The sequence below is a fragment of the Platalea leucorodia genome, assembly GCF_965183815.1.
Source record: "Platalea leucorodia genome assembly, chromosome: 6".
Taxonomy (NCBI): domain Eukaryota; kingdom Metazoa; phylum Chordata; class Aves; order Pelecaniformes; family Threskiornithidae; genus Platalea; species Platalea leucorodia.
In genome coordinates, this window is record NC_138828.1 from 74,848,346 (window position 1) to 74,870,197 (window position 21,852).

The 21,852-nt window shown below is 38.1% G+C and overlaps 2 protein-coding genes across 4 annotated transcripts in view; one reads left to right on the forward strand and one right to left on the reverse strand.

Annotated features, from left to right (window-relative positions):
- Positions 1-3,192, reverse strand: part of ACOX3 (acyl-CoA oxidase 3, pristanoyl) — a 35,539-nt gene extending 32,347 nt beyond the window's left edge. The window contains exons 1-2 of one of the 3 annotated variants that reach the window (XM_082315748.1): positions 3,133-3,192; positions 1,095-1,273 (exon numbers count right to left, since the gene is read on the reverse strand). In XM_082315748.1, coding sequence (XP_082171874.1) covers positions 1,095-1,262 — 168 coding nt within the window. In that variant the 5' untranslated portion in view covers positions 1,263-1,273; positions 3,133-3,192. Of the gene's footprint in view, positions 1-1,094; positions 1,274-2,750; positions 2,830-3,132 lie in introns of those variants that run through there. The other 2 variants (XM_082315747.1, XM_082315749.1) reach the window with 2 other exon arrangements.
- Positions 3,193-3,226: 34 nt separating this feature from the next.
- Positions 3,227-20,970, forward strand: TRMT44 (tRNA methyltransferase 44 homolog; the record flags this gene model as incomplete). Its single annotated transcript, XM_082315456.1, has 11 exons — positions 3,227-3,665; positions 5,217-5,334; positions 6,209-6,428; positions 7,707-7,775; positions 10,628-10,735; positions 12,215-12,286; positions 15,085-15,191; positions 15,797-15,980; positions 16,697-17,087; positions 18,017-18,133; positions 20,632-20,970. 11 exons carry the CDS (start codon positions 3,227-3,229, stop codon positions 20,862-20,864), a joined length of 2,058 nt encoding a protein of 685 aa, XP_082171582.1. The 3' UTR covers positions 20,865-20,970.
- Between the last annotated feature and the right edge of the window lie 882 nt (positions 20,971-21,852).

Sequence of the window (21,852 nt, forward strand, 5' to 3'; positions counted from 1 at the left end):
GATAGAAGATGTAAATTTATAAAGCCAAAACTCCAGAAAATTAAAAAATAGATTTAAATGGTCTGTCATTATATATACAGTTCATGCAGCTAAATTTTATGAAAGCTCCTTTGTCATGAAGTAGTAAGTGTTGGACTGATTCACTCTGAGTGTAAGGGAGCAGTATGGTAAAACTTACTTGCTTTTTATAGCAGCTTCATTATTTCGCTATATGAAGCTGTTGGCAGGATCTAAAGGGCAATGGCCTCAATCTGAGGATAAAGGTAAAACTCCAGGGGTTACATACAGTTAGAAATACGCCATAATGGTAAAGCCATTAAACTACCACAACTGCTCTGTTCCCAGAGGAAAGCAGAAATGTACTCCATTTAATGGAACCATCATATGCAGCAATTCAATATGGGGGTGTGTATCTTTTAATGTTTTAATTTAGATTTTTTTTTTCAGTTAGATAATATACTATGGCATTTTTTTACCTCAGATCTCTGTGTCTTCAAGATATCCACATCTTCTTAATTGTCTTTCATGTAATTTAGAAAAAAAATGCAGTGCCTTAGGCAAAATCTTTTAAAAAGGTTTTTAAAGTCCTTTCCTCCTCTCTGAAGAGAATGACGCAGTAAGAAGGAAGAAAAGCAGAAGGTTTCCTGTGCTTTGCTTTGAAAGGTAGGGTCATTCCCTCTCTCCATATGAACAACACTATGAAAAGCGTTCTCTCCATATGAACTCCCTCAGACACAGAACACTTGTGTTTTTTCTATGCTCTTAAGTATATCAGTCAGATGCAGAACAAGGCATTTTTGATTTCTCTGATCTACCTTTTAAGATTTTAATAATTACGGTGAATGTTCAAGATTAGCTTAAATCCATGTAAATCTATACCACCTTCAAAAAAGCCAGTTTTTCTCCTCCTACATCTCCAAGTCATGCATTCCCACACCGTCTCCTGTGCTGCCATTAATCTCTCTTTCTGGTGGGGACCAAATAATACTCTACAGAGTATTATTAAAGTAAATATTTTCCTTTTGAAAATCACATACTTGCTTCTACTGATATCTCCAAAATTAAAACATGCTTACAATTCTTGCAAAGTTTACCTTAAGCCGGATGGTATCTTCACCATCTAGAAACACTGCCATCTCCTTCCAGTTGAAGGAAGCTTTCTTACGATATTTGCAAAGTGGTCCTTTAGGGAAATCTGGTAGCAAAGTATCCCATGAACTTTGGTTGCCAGTGGCTTCCTTCAGATTCAGTGTGGGTGCCATTGTTGGCTAAACTGCACCAAACAAGAAAAGATACATCATGAACTGAAGCACTGCAGATGTCTAATTTTTAATAATAAAAAGAAATCAAAAGGGTTGTTAATTACATCAGAGACTTGTTCAAATGTATGAGTACAGCAGTGCAGAGCCAACTAAAAGCTTGCCCTCCCATTTTTCTAATTCAATTGGCTTGGTACAAGCTAAGAAAAAAACCCACCTTTGATCAAATGTAAATGAATTCCATGGTCTTTGTTATTAAAATATGAGCTAAACCTTTTAAAATAAGCAAAATATGAAACAGGGACATCATTGGTTAATATTGCATAATAAGAAAGAGGGGATGAGATGAAAGATCCAAGCAAGAAAATAACATGTCTTGAATAACATAATGTGAATAATTGTTACTTCGCTTCTAACTTAAATGGAAAATAATAAAATACTAAAGCACCCAAACATGCATACAAAGCCCTGTTGAAATGCAGGAGATGCCTGTATTATCTCCACGTTACTAGTTAACATTTAAACAACTTTTAACTAAATGGCATGTTGGTTATATGTTAATGTTTGTTTTTATATAACTGAAGTGATGAGCTGTTGTTTGTGCATAAACATGAGACACAAGACATCAGGGAAATGGTAAGAACTCTGCCCTTATCTTCCACTGGTTGAATATATGAAAGAGTAAGTGGGTAATAAAACCTTTACTTCATGTATCCCAATTGCAAGAAACAAATTTCTGCAAAATTCTGCATATATGCATCTCCTTTGCCTGATTTAATCTTGTCCAGAGCTGGACTAGCCCCCACAGATCCACTTGGCTATGTGAGCACTACGCTACCTGGATCTATCAGCCCAGCCCATTAGGAGTATGGTGCAGAAATAAACAGGTGGCTTTACACAGGGCAAACATAAACACCTCCAGCCCTGTGTACTATTCCATTGCTTTGATATGGTGAATATTTAGAATCGTGAAACTAGAGCAATATCAACATGCTGCCTATTGCTAACACTGACTTGAATAGAACAGGTGACTGGGACAAGCAGGAGGCCCTGTCTGCAATGCGTCTGTAAAAGGTACAGATTAATCCTGCATAAATAACGTACAATAAAACCATCACAGCAGTGACTTCTACAAAACACATAAAACTTCTTCTACATTTCTTCTACACGGAAGATGCAGTTTTAGAAAATTGTAAGCACATAGGTATGCACTTAAGTGTCATATTGTCATACTCTAGAATAAATAAAATAATTAAAAGTATGAACTTTGCAACCACACTTAAACTTCACTTCTCCTTTTTTCTTCCTTAAAGTTTAAATTTTCATTTCTGTTATGTGGCGGCTGATAACATTTTTAGCCTGTCTTCCCACTAAACATTTTTTCCTGAATACACTATTTTCTGTGCTGAGTTGACCTCAGAGTGCTCGGAGGGGGGGAAAAAAAAAAAAAAAGGCTGTGCAATGTACTGACTTGTACTACAAAAAATGTACCAAGATTTGCGTGCTCGAAGCGCCGGGCAGCTGGGGGCCTGCCAACTTGTCAGTCAGCGCTCCCGGGCTGGAGGGCGCTTTCAGAAAGGCGTTTCTACGCTGAGGTGCCGCAGCCGCTGTCACAACGACACAGACCTTCCTCACGGAAAAGCTACAAATACCGTAAAAATCCTCCAGCCTCCGGGAGCGGGCGGCACCTCGGGTTTCTCAGCCGCGGCACCGCACCGCAGCCGTCTCTCGCCGCGCCCCGCACGGCGGCGGCTGCCCGGGGAGGGCTGACAGGAGGCGCCTCCCGCCCGCTGCGCCGTGAGGCGGGCAGCCCGCGGCCGCCTCGCTGAGGGCTTCAAAGCCGCGGCCCGGGGCGAAGGGACGCGGTTCCTACCTGCGGCCGCCGCCGTCCCCGCCTCAGGAACTGACGAGGGTAAGCCTGCGACGCGCCCCGCCTCCTCCTCCCCCTGCGCGGCGGCGGGGCGGCCATGGGGCTGGTGGGGACGGCGGCTGTGCGGGATGGCGGCGCCGCGCTGCCTCACGGCTTCTGGGCGGCGGTGCGCGTCTGGCTGGAGAAGCCGCAGGTGGCCAACAGGCGGCTGTGCGGCGCCGCCATCGAGGCGGAGGGGACGGTGCCGCTCGGGGAGGGCGGGGAAGCATCTACCCCCGTCGCCGCCGTGTGGGGAGGCGGGAGCGGCGGGGGGCAGGAGGGGCGGGCGGCATCTGCCGGGGCTGCGGAGCTGGGCCGGCTCTGGAGCGAGGTGCGCGGCCAGCTGCCGGAGGGGCAGGGGCACCTACTGCCGCCCCTCACGCCGTGGGGCGGGCCGGGCGGCCCCTCCGAGCTCCGTGCCGTGCTGAGGACGCTGCTGCCCCGGGGGCGGCCCGGCGGCCCGCCCGCCCTGCCGGCGAAGGAGCTGGCGGTCCAGGGTGAGTGGGAGCCCGGCCCCGAGGCGGTGAGGGCGGGCGGGATGCCGGGCCCCGGGCCCCAGCTCCTGCGCGGGGGGCGGCGGGAGCGCCCGGCGGTGCCGGAGGTTCGGGGGCGCTGCCTCTGCGGCGGCCTGTCCCGTCTGAGGCTGTCCCGCAAATGAGATAAATACCACTTTTTTTCCTGCTTGTGGGAGCGCAGGTGGATTTTTGTCCTTATCGTGCGCTTAGATTTTTATCTGTTATTTTTATGTTTTGTTGTTCTTGTGCTAGGAAGTGTCAGCAGTTGAAATACAAATTACAGAGGTCAAACACCTGTAGCACTCTAGTTTAAACAACCCCTGCTTCAACCTTAGGAAAGCATAGTAGGGGAAGAGCTAATGCGTTACGTGTAAGGCACTGCTGAGATGGGAAAAGCACTTAGGGAAGCCAGGCACTCCGCTCCTGAGGAAGAGGTATAGAAAATGGCTCATCTTTTTTTCTTCCTTAAAGAGGAGGTAAGAAGGACTGTCATCATGCAAGCTTCTGTTGTGAGTAAGCTGCCAGTGCAGACTTAATTATGGGCTTGTAAGGAGTGACAGTAGCATTTGAAAATGCCGAATTAATGAAAAAATAGGCAGCTGTGGCACCTGCCTGGCCAAGTTGAACTGTTTATGTCAACTTTTTTTATTGTTTAGTGTTGCTTCAAAATGAAGCTCGACTTGTTTTTTTTTGTTTGTTTGTTTGCTTTTTGGTTTTTGGGTTTTTTTTTTTACATTGTATGGTGCTAAAATGCTGTAGTAAGTCCTACTAATGTAAAGAAGCCTATATGGGGTAGAGTTTCACACCTTTTTAAGATAAATTTTGAAAAAGTGTTCTTGTGGATTAAAGCCTAATAGCAATGTTTTGAAAAGAGTCAGAATTCTGGAAATAATTACATTTACAAATCAAAAAGACCTATAGTCATTTATGGGGGAGAGGTGACTTAGGATGCTCTTGTGGCCTGTGATAGTGTTGTGGTTTAACCCCAGCCGGCAACTCAGCACCACACAGCTGCTCACTCACTCCCCCTCCCCCTGTTGGCATGGGGGAGAGAATCAGAAGAGTAAAAGTGAGAAAACAATTTATTTTTTAATATTGCACTGATTGTTTATCTAATACTGGGGTGATATGTAAGTCTCTTAATTTGGAATGTGCTTCCAAGGACTCTGGATTTACTGTAGGGTAGGGGAAGGCAGCAGTTTTGTGCTAGAAACATCTCATTATCTAGCTTTTACTTTATTAAAATAGTTAGGTTTAAAGAAAATGAATAGTCTTACTGGTCAGCCTTAGATATTTTGGAAACATCATGCAGCAGAATGTTAAATTTTGAGAATTCAAACAGTTCAGTAGTTTCAGATGTCAGGCACACCGAGAAATGGATCTATTCTTAGCATTTTGGTTCTTCCTGTGTTGTCCTAGATCTTGCCTCATTCGTTTGCACTTAATGTAGTAAGGAGACAAAAGTTTATTTTGGTGCTAACCAGGATGGTTTGCACCATGGAATAATATATCACTATTTACATATCTTTTCAGATGTTTACAATGGAACTGTGACCTTTCTGCCTTTGGAGGAAAACAGTGAAGGAAAATACCAGATTAAAAAGTGCAATACTTATCAAATTCAACTTACACACATAGAAGACGAGGAATGGTAAGTGCTGGGAGTGAGAGAGGAAGCAAACCCTCAATTATTGCAAGGATTACACCATGTTTTAGTATTGGTCTTTAGGCGATTTGGTTTGCGTAATTTCCTGCTTGATCAGTAAGTGACAGTAGTGGTGTGATTTTACTGCATAGTGTTCGGTTAGAAATGAAACATCTACAATGCCCAAATCAAAACAAAACAAATCTGTTTCAACTTTGAATGTATACATTGACTGTACATGTGTGTGGTCTAGAAAAAGCATGTGTATTCTGATCAGGAGGAACTAGCTGTGCCTGTTAGAGAGGTGAGGTTCTGTGGGTGTTAGTAAGGTTGAGGGTCAAATTGGAATTGGAACCTACTGAGCTTTAGTCATTGAAATGTAGACCATTCCAGCTTGGTCCTGAGCATCGGAGGGCATAGCTGTGATAGAATCTAAATGAAGTTAGAGATGATGAAATAATGAAATGTGCCAACTGATATATTTTCTTTCTAAATTTTCCTGTTTTAATGAATTTCACAAATTCACTTTTACTAGTGAGTCGTTGGATACATTGCTAAATCAAGTTGTTCATCATATGCGAGTCCTCAGTCATCGTGTTAAATGTAGCGTGGACTCTCATATACAGTGTTTGAATTGGCAGATAATGAGCTGTCTAACAAAATTCAGGGGCGACTGTTCCGTTATTCAGTGACTTCACTGTTTTGTTTTTTTTTCTTTTGTTTTTGTATATTACGTATTTCCTTATTCCCCAGTCTACTACCTCTCCTCTGTTTGATCTGCTGATTTTTTTCCACTTAATCATTCTTTTCTCTTTCTTTGAGGCAGCTGAAATAATGAAATACACTGTACTTATACAAAGTTTTTATTTTATTTTTAAAGGTCTGTGTCTATTGTAGCTCCATTTCCAGAAGATTGGTTTTCAGATGGAATTGCGTACCCCAAACTAGAATGGCTTGGAAATGAACTTTTGTCCAAACTGGCTAAATGGTCTGTAGAGCAAAAGCCCAGTGAGTTTAAAAGTACACTCTCGCTCGTTTCTGTAGCAAAATACAGCAAAGTTTATCAAGACCTTAAAGAAAAATACAAAGAGATGGTAAAGGTAAGTTTGGCAATAAATGAAGTAATAATATGCTTTCCTATAGTTGTTTTTGTTGTTGTTTGCTTAGTGAAACTGCTTCTTTCACTGAATTTTTTTTTTTTAAGTAAAAGAAGCAGTTTAATTGAAATGTATGTTTTATGGTTTGGTTGTTTGTTTTTTTCTGTGTATGTGGGAAACAAGCCATTTAGTATTTGGAAGAACTGAACTGGAAAAGCAAGATTTGGAGCCAAATTCACACTAAATATCTGGAGGAGTTAAATATTTTCCAGAATGTTTCCCTTCAAATAAGAAGTAAGCAGTAGGTCGGTGGATGTAAATATTAAGTCATCCACACTAGAAGGCATAAATAAAGTATCACGTTCTCCAAAACCTGGAAGTCTGGAAACAGCACTGATCTGTAAGCAGGTTAAATTTTCTATTACTCTTTTTAAATGTAGATGCAATATTAATATGTCTTAGTTAGAGGAGCAATGTTGTAGTATTGTTTTATGCTGGGAATCTTGAAAAATGGTAGTGGTCATGTTAAGTGCTGTATGAAGTAATATATACACCAGACTCAAGCTACAAGCAAAAAAAGTTGGTAAATGCTTTTGTAGAACACATTATGAAAATGTTGAAAGACTTTACTGTTGATATTTCTGTACTAATAGAAGGATGTATATGAGAGGAAAATTGGACTTGTGGGTAAGCTAATGGTTCAGTCTTTAGCTCTGCAGTAGACTTAGTGTAGTGTTGAGCATTTTAATCCTTGGTTTGGTTCCTCATTTACAAAAAAGGAATAATACTTCCACTTCCTGTCATCTTAATTAAAATTTTGATTCTTCATGTTCTGTTGTGCCAGGATAATTCTATGCTTGTTATGTTGTGAAAATAAATTTACAAATACTCATGTTACCAATGTTGCACGTAACGGGAATAATTGAAGTGTTTTTCTTCCGAGGGAGTTAAGCAAAAGGATGCATGCTCTATTACAGAAGAGATGCAGCAGTTTACTTGTTGTGAGCTGTACATACGGAGCCATAATGTTCTTGGAAACTTTATTGGTTGGATGACAGCAGACTTTCTTTATGCCATTATTCTTTTGCATGACCCACAAAATCAGACAGTCTTTATTTACATTCTTTGTGTATATTTTTAATAAGGTTAAAATGCAAAATTCGTGGAGTGTAGAAACCTATTGAAGTGGATGACTATCCAGATAACTAACTGACCACTTTTTGCAGTAATTTCACACAGTGCAGAAAATATTTATTTTCTCTATTTTTTTTTTTTCTGAAGGTGTGGCCTGAAGTGACAGATCCTGAGAAATTTGTTTATGAAGATGTTGCCATTGCCACTTACTTGCTGGTAGGGAACTGTTTTGCCTAATAATATTCTATAAGGTTCTACTTCCGAATAATAGAACCTCTATAAAGAAAATTCTTTAAAATAGAATGACCTGAGGTTATTACAGGCATACAAGGCAAAAGGAAGGGGGTAGGAGAAAGGTTGTGGGGTTTTTGCATTTTGGGGTATTTTTTTGTTGTTGTTTGCTGTCATTTAAGCAGACAGACAAAGTTCTTATTACAATGTTTTCAAGCGTAACTTAAACTGAAGGTGGAATTCATGTCTATGACTCTGTTCAAGTTGTGTTTGTATTCTGATCTTTGGTAGTACTCTCAAAGGCATTTCAGGGATTTACATATAATAAGTGATTATAGAAGGTAAGCATTTTATAATACAATTGGGAAAAAAAATGAATGTGACAAAGCAAAGGGAAAATCAGTTGATTTTCTTTTTTATACTGCCCTATGCCACAAAAATCAGCACAATAACAATGAAAATTAAGTTTAGAGGGATACTAATACTTCTTTGTGAAGATATGATAAAGATTTGCAGTTCTGTGTCACAGAAAGTTTGACCTACACAGACAAGATATATTTTTTTTTAAGAGATAAAGGAAAAAGCAGTGATGTAGCAGAAAAATAGTGATTAGACAGGCCGATTTGCAGATCAGAAGCTGTTGATTTATACATGTTTCTATGACTTGTGCTAAAGGTTTTACACTGCTTTGCCTTTCCCTAATAAAAGTTCAGCTCAAATCCCATCTTCAAATGCAGTAAAGTCTAACTGTAGATGCTAGGAATGCAGATAAATGCTTGGTGCAGTTTTATAAGGCACCTACCTATTTAGGAACCTATGAAAATTCTGCCACCTGCAGTCACTGGAGACTTCAGGTTTTTAAACAGCATCAAAAGTTGTCACTATGTAGGCACATCAATATTTTTTGACTGCTATCCAGAGTGCAGTTAAGAGCACGTCTATCTTGAAGTATAATGTAGATACCTCTTGCATCTTCTCTAAATCAGTATATGTAAATAAGTTAGCTTATTTACAGAACTTGTTGAGGCCTAGATTACTTTGATAATTGACTGTTTAAACTTAGAACCCCAGTTTCTTTTCCCATGAAGATTTTTAAAATTATCTCAGGAAGCCTGACTGACCTAGGCTACTCTCAAAATCTTGATTGTCACATTGGTGTGACAGAACTTTTTACATTAGAGAAATGATCATGATGAAGCAGTCGGATAGTTGGATTGTTGTAGGTCCCGTCCAACTGAACTATTCTATTTCATGATACTGGCTTGTGGAAAGAGCTATATAATAGACTTCTCTTTTACCACCATGATAATATGATCTGTTGAAAATTAGTTCCCGTATGTTAGGAATTATAATAGTTGTAGCCACAGGAAAATTCTGTAATGACACTCTTGAAAATGTTTTACAAATTTCTGTGCACGATTGTTAGTTTACAGTGATAATGTGTTTTAGCTGACATAGCACTAATTTTCAAAAAGTTATTAGTCTCTAATAACTGGCTTGTATAAATGAAAGCTTAAAGTATGGTATTAATAACCTAACCTCCTTGCAAAATTTTCAGATATCTATATGATGGTTTATAATAACTCATTGTTTAGAAGTATGTTAAATAGGTGGTTAAGAGAAGGTAGGTCCAGTGTTAAATTTTTATGGATTTACATCATCTAGATTGATATGATGGGAGAAGGGAGCATCTGACCTCATTTTGCTCTGCTGTCATATTAAGGTCACCTGCTGTCTAGGCACATGCCCAAAGTAGCAGCTGTTCAGTTTGCGTTATGAGAAACTCAGCAGGGGATGGAGGATAGGTGTGATCTGTGTAGGAGGCGATTAGGGATTTCTGGGATACAGCCTGCAGTGCAATGATTCGTACATTTCAAAATGTAAACACAGCCTGATAATCTCATGGGTTATCTGTGGCTTCTTTTGCTCTAGCAAAACTGACAAATTAACAAGCAGCAATGTTACAAATATTAATTTTTGTGGTTAAATACTGTTGATGATTTTTGCTAGTCATAGGGAAAAATGTGTGCAGAGTTGATAAATGTGTGCTCTGTAGCTTCTCATTGAAGTAAGGAGAGTTTGATGGTGATAGAAAGAGACTAATCCATGCCCTGCAGACAAGCATCCAATTATTAACTAATTATGAACTACATAACTATGTAAAAGTAACTACTTATGTACAGAGCAGGGACTAGAATTAGGCTAAAAGCTTTGGGGTCCCTTTAGCTAATGTAGAATTTGGGGCAGCTGACTGTTGCTGGGTAAGTTACACTTTGTTCATTAGAAAGTGATGTTACATGTACCAATATGTAGCCAACGGATACAAAGAGCATTTTGTTTTTTATTTTCAGCTCTGCCACCAATTCTTTCTTTAATACAGTGGATATAAATGCTTCTGTGGTGTTACTTCCAGAGACACTGTTGAAGTTTACTTGCTACTTCCCTTGCTTCCTCTGTTCATCTCTTGCACCCTTTGTTTTAGCAGCTTATTTTACATTTATGTTCAAGGCTATAGAACCCTGGGCTAGAGTGATTAATGTCAACTTCCAGTGACTTAGAAGGGAGTGGAGGATGAGCTTAGCACTTAGAAAATTATTGATATTTTGCAGTGTAATTCCTGCCCCTCTCCATAAACAGTTTTAGTGTTTTCTGTTTTTTTTTTTTTTTTTTTTTTTTTTTTTTTTCCCCTCCTCTAAAGTTATTTTCTCTGTGAGTACAGGGGATGTCTTCTGTCACATCTGCATTCTGTCTTAGCTTTCGTGTCCAATAACCTTTGCTGCGTTCTTACAGGGAAGCTTGAGAGCAGAAGTCTAAAATGTTTTCTTTTCTTGTCTTAGATTCTTTGGGAAGAAGAGAGAAAGGAAAAAGCGTTGACCAAGAAACAGTCATTTGTAGATCTTGGATGTGGAAATGGTCTTCTGGTTCATATTCTGACCAATGAAGGGGTAAATAGAGTGCTTTATTAAAATAATAATTAAAAATAGAGATAGTCAATATTCCTGTTATACCTTTCTTTTATCTGGCATGCAAATAGCCAAAATTCAGGTAATTCATGTAACTAAAATAGCATTTTGTCACTCTAGTTACTAGGAAAAAATCCTAGCAGAGCTTTAGAAACCTTTCACTTAACTATTTGTATTAGTGCAATCCATTTCAATTCAAGGCTATTTTTCTGAGGTAGGAAAGTAAGAGGGAAAAGAAGAAGTAATGGTGTAGTTTAGCTACACTGTAGACAAAGCAAAAAGGAATAGGGAATCTTAACATAGAGATTCTCTCTCACAAGAGCCTTTAAATGAGATGTTTTTCATGAACTTAATTTTATCGAAGATTAATTCTACTTGTCATGTCCTGAAAACATTTTTCTATATCTTTAAAAATAATCCTGGGACTTGCTGATTGTAAAAATGCCTAACAATTTACTGTGCTTTTGGGAGTGAAAATGTGGCAACAGCAAAAGTCAGTTTCTTGAGACATAGTTTCTGAAGGAACAACAAAAAAAGGTCAGTGAGATTGAACAAAACCCAGTGAAGCTGAGTCTGTCTGTTTCAGAAAATTGTATTTTCCACTTTTGGGAGAACATGGTAAAATTTGTAGAGGAAATTAATAATCTCCTATTACATCAATAGATGTCACTGGGAGAAAAAAACCTCCCAAGTTCTTTTGGCCATACAAGGATAGAGAGCTTGTGCTAGGAGAAATTGATCTAATACAAGATGGTATTTTCCCTGTAGATGTTTCTTTTCGTACATCATTAGGTCATCGCTGCTGTAGCACTGACAGATACTGTTGACTGTCAAAAAATCATGTGTGCAAGAGTTTTAGGAGACTTCTTTAGTAATTGATTTTGGCTAGTTCTGCACAGCGTTCTTGAAGTTCAAATGCTATTACTTATGCATTCTTTATTTCTTGCTTTAGTTTCGAGTCCTATTCCCTCTTCCCATCACTTGACACGGGGAGAAGTGTGTTTGGACTCCAGCAGCCTAATTGACTTCAGTAGTTGAAAGGTGGTTCTCCCAGTAAGGACTGTTTAGAATAGCACTCTTCTCTGAGCCCTGTGGGTGCTACAGTAATGATGGCCTCATGAAAGGTTTTGATATTTTAAAAACAAACAAAAAACAATATTCTGCTTTTACTTTTGTAGAGATCCAGATTTTGAAGAGCAGTTTCATTAGGTGTGCCCAGGTAAAATTTCAAACCAGATACATTCTTAATGTTTCCTAGTCTTTCCCTTCATATTTAGAAGGGAAAGAAGGGATTAGAAGTATTCAACTTCTGCCTGAAGTGGTGAAGCTGTGTTTCATTATGTGTCTAAGTTTTAGTATGAATGAAATAATCACTGTTAATATGTACATTTAGTGAGCCTGTTTGACAACTTCTGCTGAAAGTAGTACTTAAAAATGATACTTTTTATTCAAATTTTTCAGCATTCAGGTAGAGGAATTGATGTGAGGAGAAGAAAAATATGGGACATGTATGGACCAGAAACTCATTTAGAGGTATTATGCAAATGTATGTCAGTCTTACTGATTTGTAATTTTATTCATTTGTTTATTGCTTCAGGTTGTGTTGATGCAAATGTAATCCAATGTACCGGGTTACAGACAGTTGTCTAAAGTGATCTGTGGGTTTGGTGTGATGCCACCCATATGTCTTGTGGGACTATAAAGTGAAGTGTAAAGGGGATTATTAGAGCAATGCTGTGTCACACCCTTGCATATTGCAACTTATTTTTCAGCTGAGAAGACTAGTATGACTTCCTACTTGTAGGTACAGGCATGCACACCATGAAACAATCTCTGAGTTTACTGGAAGATCAATATTAAGCAGCTTTGTTTGCACCACTGTACCTCACAACTTTGGATACTAATATCTTTTATGAGTAGTTTATTCTTGAAAGTGATTCTGACCTTCTAGTGCTATGTGCTGTTTTGGGGACAAAATTTTTTGTTGAACCTCAAAGGAGCCAATCCTTTGCTGTACTGACGTTGTGGTAAGTAATTGCAATAATAGCCTTCAAAAAAATCAACAGGAAAATGTGTCTGGAAGAGGGACTATATTTCAAGTTCCATGTTAGCATTTTTATGAGAACAGGAACAATTCGAGCACAGGAACATTCACTTTAACTCCAGCTGTTCTTGGGCTGGTACTTTTTAGTGTGGTACTGATGAACCGTTGCCCTTTGGAGGTGAGGTGTTCCTGGTTTCTTGTTCTCTAGACTCCTAAAATTTCTCACTCTGTTCTCTCAAAAATTGTCAGCTTCCAATATATTAAAATAATTTTCCACCTGTAGTTATTCTCTTGTAGTTTTGTTTAAAAGTTAATTCAACATATCTTTGGATGCTAACAACTTGCATTAAATCAACAAAAGAGCAGCAGTTTTCACCGATGAGAGGTGGAGCTTTCACGGTCTTGTCCAGCCTTCTCTTTGCCACCCTGCCATTTTGGGTACAGATTGCCAAAACTGCCAGATTCCTTTGCTGCAGTCTGCAACCAGATCTTACTGAAAAGCTTCAAGAAACAATCCAAAACATCAAGCTGTGGTGCTCCTTCGTTCCTGTTGTACTATATTAAGTCAATTTTTATCATACCAAACAGCATCTTCTCTTTTCCTTCGTGTTACATATACCTTTTTTCTGCCCTTGTTTCTGTGTTGTGGAAATCTTTGTATTTTGTACATTCGTTTCTTATTAAGGTCTGGCTGTTTACAGTTTCTCAGATTTCTTGACTTATAGGGAAACTTCTGAGCATCAGCTGCCTCTCTGCAGCATGAGGGAACAGAATAGAAAAGGATGGGTTTAATTTGTCTTTTTTAAAAGAAAAAAAAAAAAAAAGAATTCACAGAGAACACTTGAAAAAAAACAGACAGAAACAATAAAAATATCCAAAACATGCATGGGAGGAAAGTACTAATTTATGTGGGAAGGAGTTGTATAATGGACAGGAAGGGTGAAATGATTTTGCAAGGCTCCTGTAGCCACAGGAGCCACAGAAGGAGAAAGCACCTGCTCACAGCCTTTTGTTACCCTCGAAGCTAATTGTGTTTTGATCTTTACTTGAAGCATGAGTTGCAGTATGAATGTTGCCATCTGTGACATTCAGTGCCAATACTAACAATATAAATGAATGTAATAGGTGGCACTCTGCATCGCTAAACTGCTGTCAGACATGGTGAATGCAAATTGGATGATGGGTGACTGTCAAAATGTGGAGTATGGCACTGGTAATTTGTGCTATGCCTAAATTGAATGATCAAAACTGAAATGTAACATAGAAGTTCTCTTTATAGAAAAATATGTATATGTACTTCCGTAGTATCAACATCTTTAAGTACTTTCCTTGCTGAACTTAGTTCTGGGTAAGAAAACGCGTGTGAGAAAGACAAACATTAAGGGCACTCTAGAACTTCTAAATTTAACCTGTGTGAAAAATTCATCCCGTTTGGTGTTTGGTTTTGGTTTTTTGTTTGGTTTTTGGTTGTGTTGTTTTTTGGTTTTTTTTTGTGTTGTGTGTTTTCTTTTTTAAATATCAAAATAAGGTATTCTTGCGACTAATAACTATTCTGTGAGTCAATATTGTGGTGGGAAGACTTCTGTGCTGATGTCTCCTCAATCCATGTATATTGAATTTCCACAAGGCAGAATGCTATTCTATAGGCCAACGAAGAAGCCTTCTTTCTCTAATATATTGTTTCCTGATTTTGCATGTATCATACAGTAGTCTTGACACAAGTTAGAGGGGGACGGAATGGCAACACAGGCAAGATGGAAAGTGTTAGGCTGGATTAGGTTTATTATACGTGAATGATGGGGTGTTCTGTATCTTTGATATTTGATTTGGAAGAGTGTGAAAGAAGATAGTAGTGAAGCTGTGCTCTGATTAATTGCTGTGTGAGTCCTATGACTGTAAGACATAGCAAATTAAGTGGCTTTCTGAAAAATTGAGTCCAGACATACATGTGGCGGAAGGAGAATGGCAAGAAATCGCAATCCTATGTGTGATATTTGTGTACAAATATTAAGGGTGCCAGATATCCTAATCAGAATTCTTATTCCACTCTTTGTCTGACCAGTGTTTTGTGGGTAGCTGTTGCTAAATTACTTATTTGTAGCTATAAAAAAATTACTGCCTGGCAAAAGTGCAGATTGAGGAAAACATCGTTGGTGTCTGTTCTCATTCACCTTGTATTTGTTGGCTTGTACGATTTTATATTGTTGCTTAGTACTTTAAATGCATTTGATTTGTTAATAAAGAAACCTGTAATAAAATTCACTTAATGTATTATTTGTTTTTTTAGGAATCTACAATCATGCCAGGTGACAGTCATCTTTTTCCAGATACTGACTGGCTCATAGGAAACCATTCAGATGAATTAACACCATGGATACCTGTAATTGCAGCTAGGTATTTGCGGAGGGAGGGGAGTGGGAGGAAAGGAATTAAAAAACAAAACAAAACATAATTACCTATGCGTGCTTGGTGAAAACTGTCACTTTTGCAGCCACACCTGCTGTCCTTGCAGGACTTGCTGCTTTTGATGCCAATGATTATTTTTACAAAATGTTTCTCTTCCTGTGGAGAAGCACAGATGTAGTATTTACTTTCTCATAGAATTCAGTACACCATTTTGCTTTTGAAGTTCAAAAACCAGAACTGATTTTTATTCTTTAGCTGTGAATCTGTTGCTTTGGGTTTTTTGTAAATAAAATTGTTGGTTCTGCCTTTCCTTGAACCGTTGTGCTCTTCACAACCAGCTGCAATAGTTTAATATCTAGAGATTTAGTCCTGCAAACCAAGTTGGCACAGTAATTTGCTATAGCAAATACTTTGTAAACAGTATTTTTGATTATGCTAGTAGATGTACTGAAAGAGGAACATATAAATATTATTTCTTGAAGCTCTGTCACTTAATAAAAATTTCCATTATTGCTTGTGTATGGATTATCTGTTAAATTTGTGCATTCTCTGAAATAACTTTCTGTTCAGCAGTTTGTTATCCTTTTTTGTAGATCTTCCTATTCGTGTTGCTACTTTGTGCTGCCATGTTGCTTCTTTGATTTCCATGGAAAATACAGCCGAAGACAAAGCCAGAAAACCCAGTACAGAGAATATCTCGATTTTGTTGACCAAGTGGGATTTGTATGCGGCTTTCATGTGGAAGAAGATTGCCTTAGAATTCCATCAACAAAAAGGGTAATTTTGGACTGTGTAGGGCTTTTGTCATTTTTTTGGGGTTTTCTTGGGGTTTTTTTTTTTTGTTTTCGTTTTTTGTTTGTTTTTTTTTAAAAAGCTGCTAGCTGTCTGAAGCATATGGATGTTTGTTCATTATTATTGTGGTAAGCTCAGACTATAGTCAGTTGCATTACTTGAAACAATATGCTCTGAATAGAGACTAAAAATACTCATTGTTTTCTTGGGTAATCTGCTCTTAATGTCATAGGTACAATCCTAAAGTCAAGAAGGAATGGAAGATTTTATGGTTATTTCTTATGCCACCCTATGGGATGGAAAACTTCTAAAACTAATTTTTTGCCTTAGTTTTTCCAGCTGCCTGTGTTGCTTAATTTGTACTTAATTTTGCTGTTTTTCATGTCCCATGAAATTCAAAGCTAAATATCCTCAGAGTAGGAAGAGGTGTCCAGCTTTAATTTTGTAAATAATCTGACTGTCAGGAAGAATTTTTTTGTTTTGTGCTTGTATGGTGTGATGGATTATGGTTTGATTACTGGATTTCTTCTGTGGCACCAATATTTGAAAACTAAAATTAAAAATCCCTCAGATGTTAATGAGCATTGAGTTTGAATGGATATCTCCTATAGGTAGATTTCAAAGCCTGCATAAGACATGTGGTTTGGGGGGCTGTGTATGGGACTCTATTTATAGTGATTTACCTGTTTCTACTAAAATAGGTGTGCCTTATTGGAAAAAATAGGACCTATCCACCTACAGAATGTGCTCTAATTGACAAGCAGATAACACAGTATATTAAGAATCGTCAGACCTGTGCTGTGATCACATGTGACAGAAGAGTTGGATTTAATCGTAAGGATCACTCTGATGGTGTATGCAAAGAAGCAGGCTCAGAACTTCCTGAAAATGAGACTGATGCTGCTGGTACGATTTGGATGCCTGAATTTCAGCCCAGAGAAAAAGTAGAACAAATCAGAAATTGTGCTTCCCTCCCTCGGGATTTTGTAGATGATGTGGTTCTTAATGTGGCAAACCTGCTGTTAAATGCAGCCCCCCAAAAATCATGTTCTAATACACATGGTGGAAATATGAATACCTGGAATCAAGGAGGTGAGATTGTCTTTCTTTTATATTATCTTTTGCTGGTAGAGGATGTCTTTTCCAAAGAATTTACATGTTTGTAAATTTAGTAAGTGAAATAGATTTTAGGAAATACCAAGAGCAGTACAGTAGCAATCAAAGGCTCCCTCCCTCCCCTATGTTTTATTACACACTGGGATGCAAATAAGGCAATAAGAATATTTTGAAATTGGTGTGGAGTTTTTTTCCCTCTACACTTAAATACTAGGATGGAATCAATTTTTATTTAAAAAACAAAACAACAACAAAAAAAAGACCCCCAGAACTCCTTCCTATTTACAAAAACGGAACACTCTACATCTTCTTGGGGAGAATATTAAGTTTCTTTTTGGATAGTTAAACAATAATTAGATATAATTCTGTAAGGAGTGCTTTGAAGTGCCATTTGGTTACAACACGATTAGGAATTTTTAGTTTAGTCTTAAGAAGAAAAAGAATAGAAGTTGCTGTTAATTTTGTAAGCATTCAGTTAACTTTCACTACTACCGGCTTTCCATTTTCCTCTGTCCATTTTTATTTACTCACTGTAGTTTGTCAGATGTTGCTGTTACAGGAGATCCTTTGAGTCATTCTCTCTTCTCTCTAACTGCATGCATGTAAACAGGGCTTCTTGCACTAAGGGCTATATGCTACTGTAAAAAAAGCAGGGAAAATAAAAAATGTGTATTACTCTGGAAATTCTGACTTGAGTCCTGCAGAATGAAAGCTGCTGTTTTAAAGACAATATACTTATAAATATCACACATGATATTGGGAGTACAAAGTTGTTCCAGTACTGGTAGATAATTCATAAATTCATAATAATTTATGATTCATAATCATTAATCTATATAAAAGTGAAAATTTCTTAGTATTTTTAATATATGCATTTTTAATAGCTACACCATTATTTATTGCAGAAAGCCTTTCCTTGAAAGAAGTAGCAGAACACTTAAATAAAGACACTTTAAAAAGGCTAAAGAGGGAATATGGAGGCCTGCAGACACTACTCAAGAACAATCATCAAGTATTTGAAGGTAAAGAAGGGGTTTTGGTTTTTTTGTTTCGTTTTTCTTTAATCATCTATTTTATCTCCTCCACATGCAGTTAAACTCAACTGAAAAATTACTATGGTGGTGGTTTTTAACTGTTTTTTATACCTTTGTGGAAAACTGACTATTCTTATGTGCCCATTGCTCCAAGATACTGTTAGTAAAACTTTTTTGAATGAGATTGGTAAGGTATCTGTCAGCAAAGAGTTGTTCTAGACCGACTGTATCTGAAAAGACAATCCTTTGGTTAAAGTGGCTAACTTAATGCTATTGTTTGACTTGGAGAATTTTTACTGTTCTATAATGTATTGATGATTTTGGGTCCGTCAAACACAGAGCAAGTTCACTAAAGCATTTAATAGATACTTAGTCTGGTCTTACCAAGGCCAACAGTGTAAATGCCAACACAAAATGAAACTAGTCTCCAAAAGAACCTGTAACTGTGAGGCTTGATGAGTTTATACAGCCTGTGGTAGCATGACAGAAAGAACTCGGTAGCAATTCTCTGTGGTTGTCTGGGTTTGTTCATAGCTGGTTTTTGCTCTTTTTTTTTTTTTTTTTTTCCTGTTGTAATGTGGTGGTCATGTGTTTTGGTTGGTTTGGGGTTTTTTTTGTCAGTGTGGAGTTTTGCAAAAGTAAGGTCTAGTTTTGCAGTAATACAGGATCTTCAACATTTTAGAAGTATTTAAGGCTACGTCAAATTTGGAAGCATGTGAACTTCTTGTGTCCCAACAATTTACATCTGCTGTAAAACACTAATCAACTAATCCATTGCAAATCATCCTGAGTATGCAACCTCGATGCTGCCAGTGGTTAACTGAGCCAAGTTTAGCATCCACTAAGGATTTCTGTACACTTGGCAATTGTAAAATGTGAAGCCATACTGAAATCCTTTTGAATTATTATCTACTGAAAAGAGTTGGTCACATTGCATTCATTACGTGTCTGGATTTGATTCCCTGTCATTAGGGACAGGTGGAATAGATCCACAACCTGTTACATGGAATGAACGTTTTAATTTGGCATGGATGCTGTCTGCACGTTACCTCTGAAGAAAGACTAGGATTAAGACCAAATCTTTCTCAGTAATTTACATCATATGGGAAGTCCCTGGAGCTTCAGTAGAGACTGTTTGATTCTTCTCTTCAGTAGTACATCACCATAACAAGGGACTTCTACCAGCGGGTGGTCTGGAAGGACATTGCTCATGCCAAAGAGGACAGAGAAGAACATGGCTACAGCTCTTTTGTCATCTTTACTCCAGTGTTTTTCTTTTAAAGACACGGAAAATGGATCCGCGTGCGCACACACACAAAAAAAAGGGGGGCTTAGAGTAACTGATCTGTGGCAGTTTCTTTTGATCAGGCATCTTGTCTGATACAGGACTGATTTTCTAGGAAAAAAAATGCTTGATCATAAATAGCACTATATCTGCTCATTTTTCTTCATCTTCTGAGAGAGATTTTAAAGCTCTGCTGAACCCACTTCTAGATTGGCTTTGTATGAGTTCAGATCTATTTGTGTATCACAAGGAAGCCTGGAGGGATGAATTCATCTAGGCCTGAATGTGATATTAAGCTTTCACTGGAGTCGTTACCTTTTGAATAGTGATTATCAGAATGCAGAATGGTATCCATTAACTATGCCAAGCTACAAGTGTGTGACAGAGAAGGTATGATTGAAGCAGGATATGAAAATAGCATGGCAACTTAAAAGTGGCGGATTCTTCCCTCCTCATTTTCACTGTTGTTGTTCATCTACATTTTTTCTTTCTTCCGAACTTCCTTTCATTCTGTTTTCTTTACATACTTAAGGAGCTGACAGAGGTTCACAAATGTGTGTGCAGTTTATGGTCCTAACACAGCAAAAGAATTTCAAAAGAAAAAAATGCTGAATCTTCATTAAGCAATGATAGTTCACTGTTGATTCATATGAAGAATTAGTCTTGTCATCTCTTTGGTGCGGTGTATTTTTGGGTCAGTGAACCATTGTCTTTGCAAGAACATTTCTGTGTAGTGAAAGTAGTAGAAGACTCTTACTAGATTTTTGCTGGTAATCACATTTTAAATGTGGAGTAATAAATTTTGAATCCAGGAAGAATTACAGTTCTTGAAGTTGAAACTTCTTTGTCAGGACTTGCAATCTAAATTCAGAGGATTTTAGTCTAAATGATCCTAACTGCTATATTTAAAACATAAAAACCAAACCTCTACAAAGATGATACAAAGGTGCCTCAAACAATTCAGCATCGCAGTAAAACATCTCACAGGGAAACCAATCAATTCTTCTTTAGACCATGTCTATATTATCTGTTTGTTGTGCACTTCTTTCTATTTCTGTACAAATGGCACATTTGGTTTCGCCCGAGTGATCCATTTGTAGAATATATATTTTATTCACAGAGTGTCACTATGCATTTTTTCCAGTACAATTCCCATGGCTGTCTATTAACAGCTGCATTTTTGTTTGTTTTTAAATCTTAGTTCTAAATGGGAGAGTTCATATTCGTGACTGGAGAAAAGAGAAACCACCAAGGAAAACTAAGCCTGAAGTGAAACGACGCCTTTCAGCTGAAGCGTTTAAAACACGTCTCTGTTGGTTTTTCATTCATCATCCTGATGGTTGTTCTTTGCCTTCTGAATCTTGCCCGTATGCTCATGGGACTGAGGAGCTAAGGCAGTCTCAGATTATTAAAAAGAAAAAACATATACAGTAATAAAATGCTGCCACTTATGTTTAAGCTTGTGTATGTAACTGAATCTGTGATTGACTTTGGGACTGCCTAGTGCATGAAGATCTGTACAATATGGAGGGTTTTTCCCCATTCCTATGCATCTTATTTTCCAGTTGGTTTACAAGTTCTGTATTTTTAATTCTTTAAATTTTTATTAACATGGAAAAGGTATAGTAAAGTATACTTTTGGATTTTGTCATGGCTTGCCTAACATGCATTTGTATAAGTAGAAAACTTTAAAAACTTAATTTCCTAGGACACTCTTCATGATCCTTGATCAGATCAAATGTACATGATGCAGCATTTTCAAACCCTGAAAATTAGCTGTTTTGTTCCAAATTTTCCAGGAGGATTTATGGTTTCTTATGACTCACAGTAGCTCTTGGGAGTCAAACTGGAGTGATTTCACTCCTTCCTCACCTGACAGCTTCCTAGTCCTCCTTTCCTTCCTTTTCATACTGGTTCAAATTGAGTGTTGGTTTGAAGAATAGCTTTCTGGTAAATTGTTGTGGAGGTCTTCACATGTAGGTGTAGGTTTTTAGTGCTCTGTAGGCTATACTGTCCTTTCCCTCTTTTTTAAAGTAAGGAATAACAGTAGAAAATGTATTTAATAATACTGGAATGGTATGTTTCTGCTTATCAGATAACAAGGGAATGTCTTAGCACCTTGAGCAGATTATGATTTTCTTTGGTAGACTCTTCTTTTCTTTAAAAGTTTAACTTTCAAAGTTAAATGTGCATCCAAAGAAGGGCAATGAAGCTGATGAAGGGTCTAGAGCACAAGTCCTGTGAGGAGTAGCTGAGGGAGCTGGGGTTGTTTAGGTTGGAGGAGAGGAGGCTGAGGGGAGCCCTTATTGCTCTCTACAACTACCTGAAAGGAGGTTGTAGCGAGGTGGGGGTCAGTCTCTTCTCCCAAGTAACAAGCGATAGGACGAGAGGAAATAGCCTCAAGCTGTGCCAGGGAAGGTTT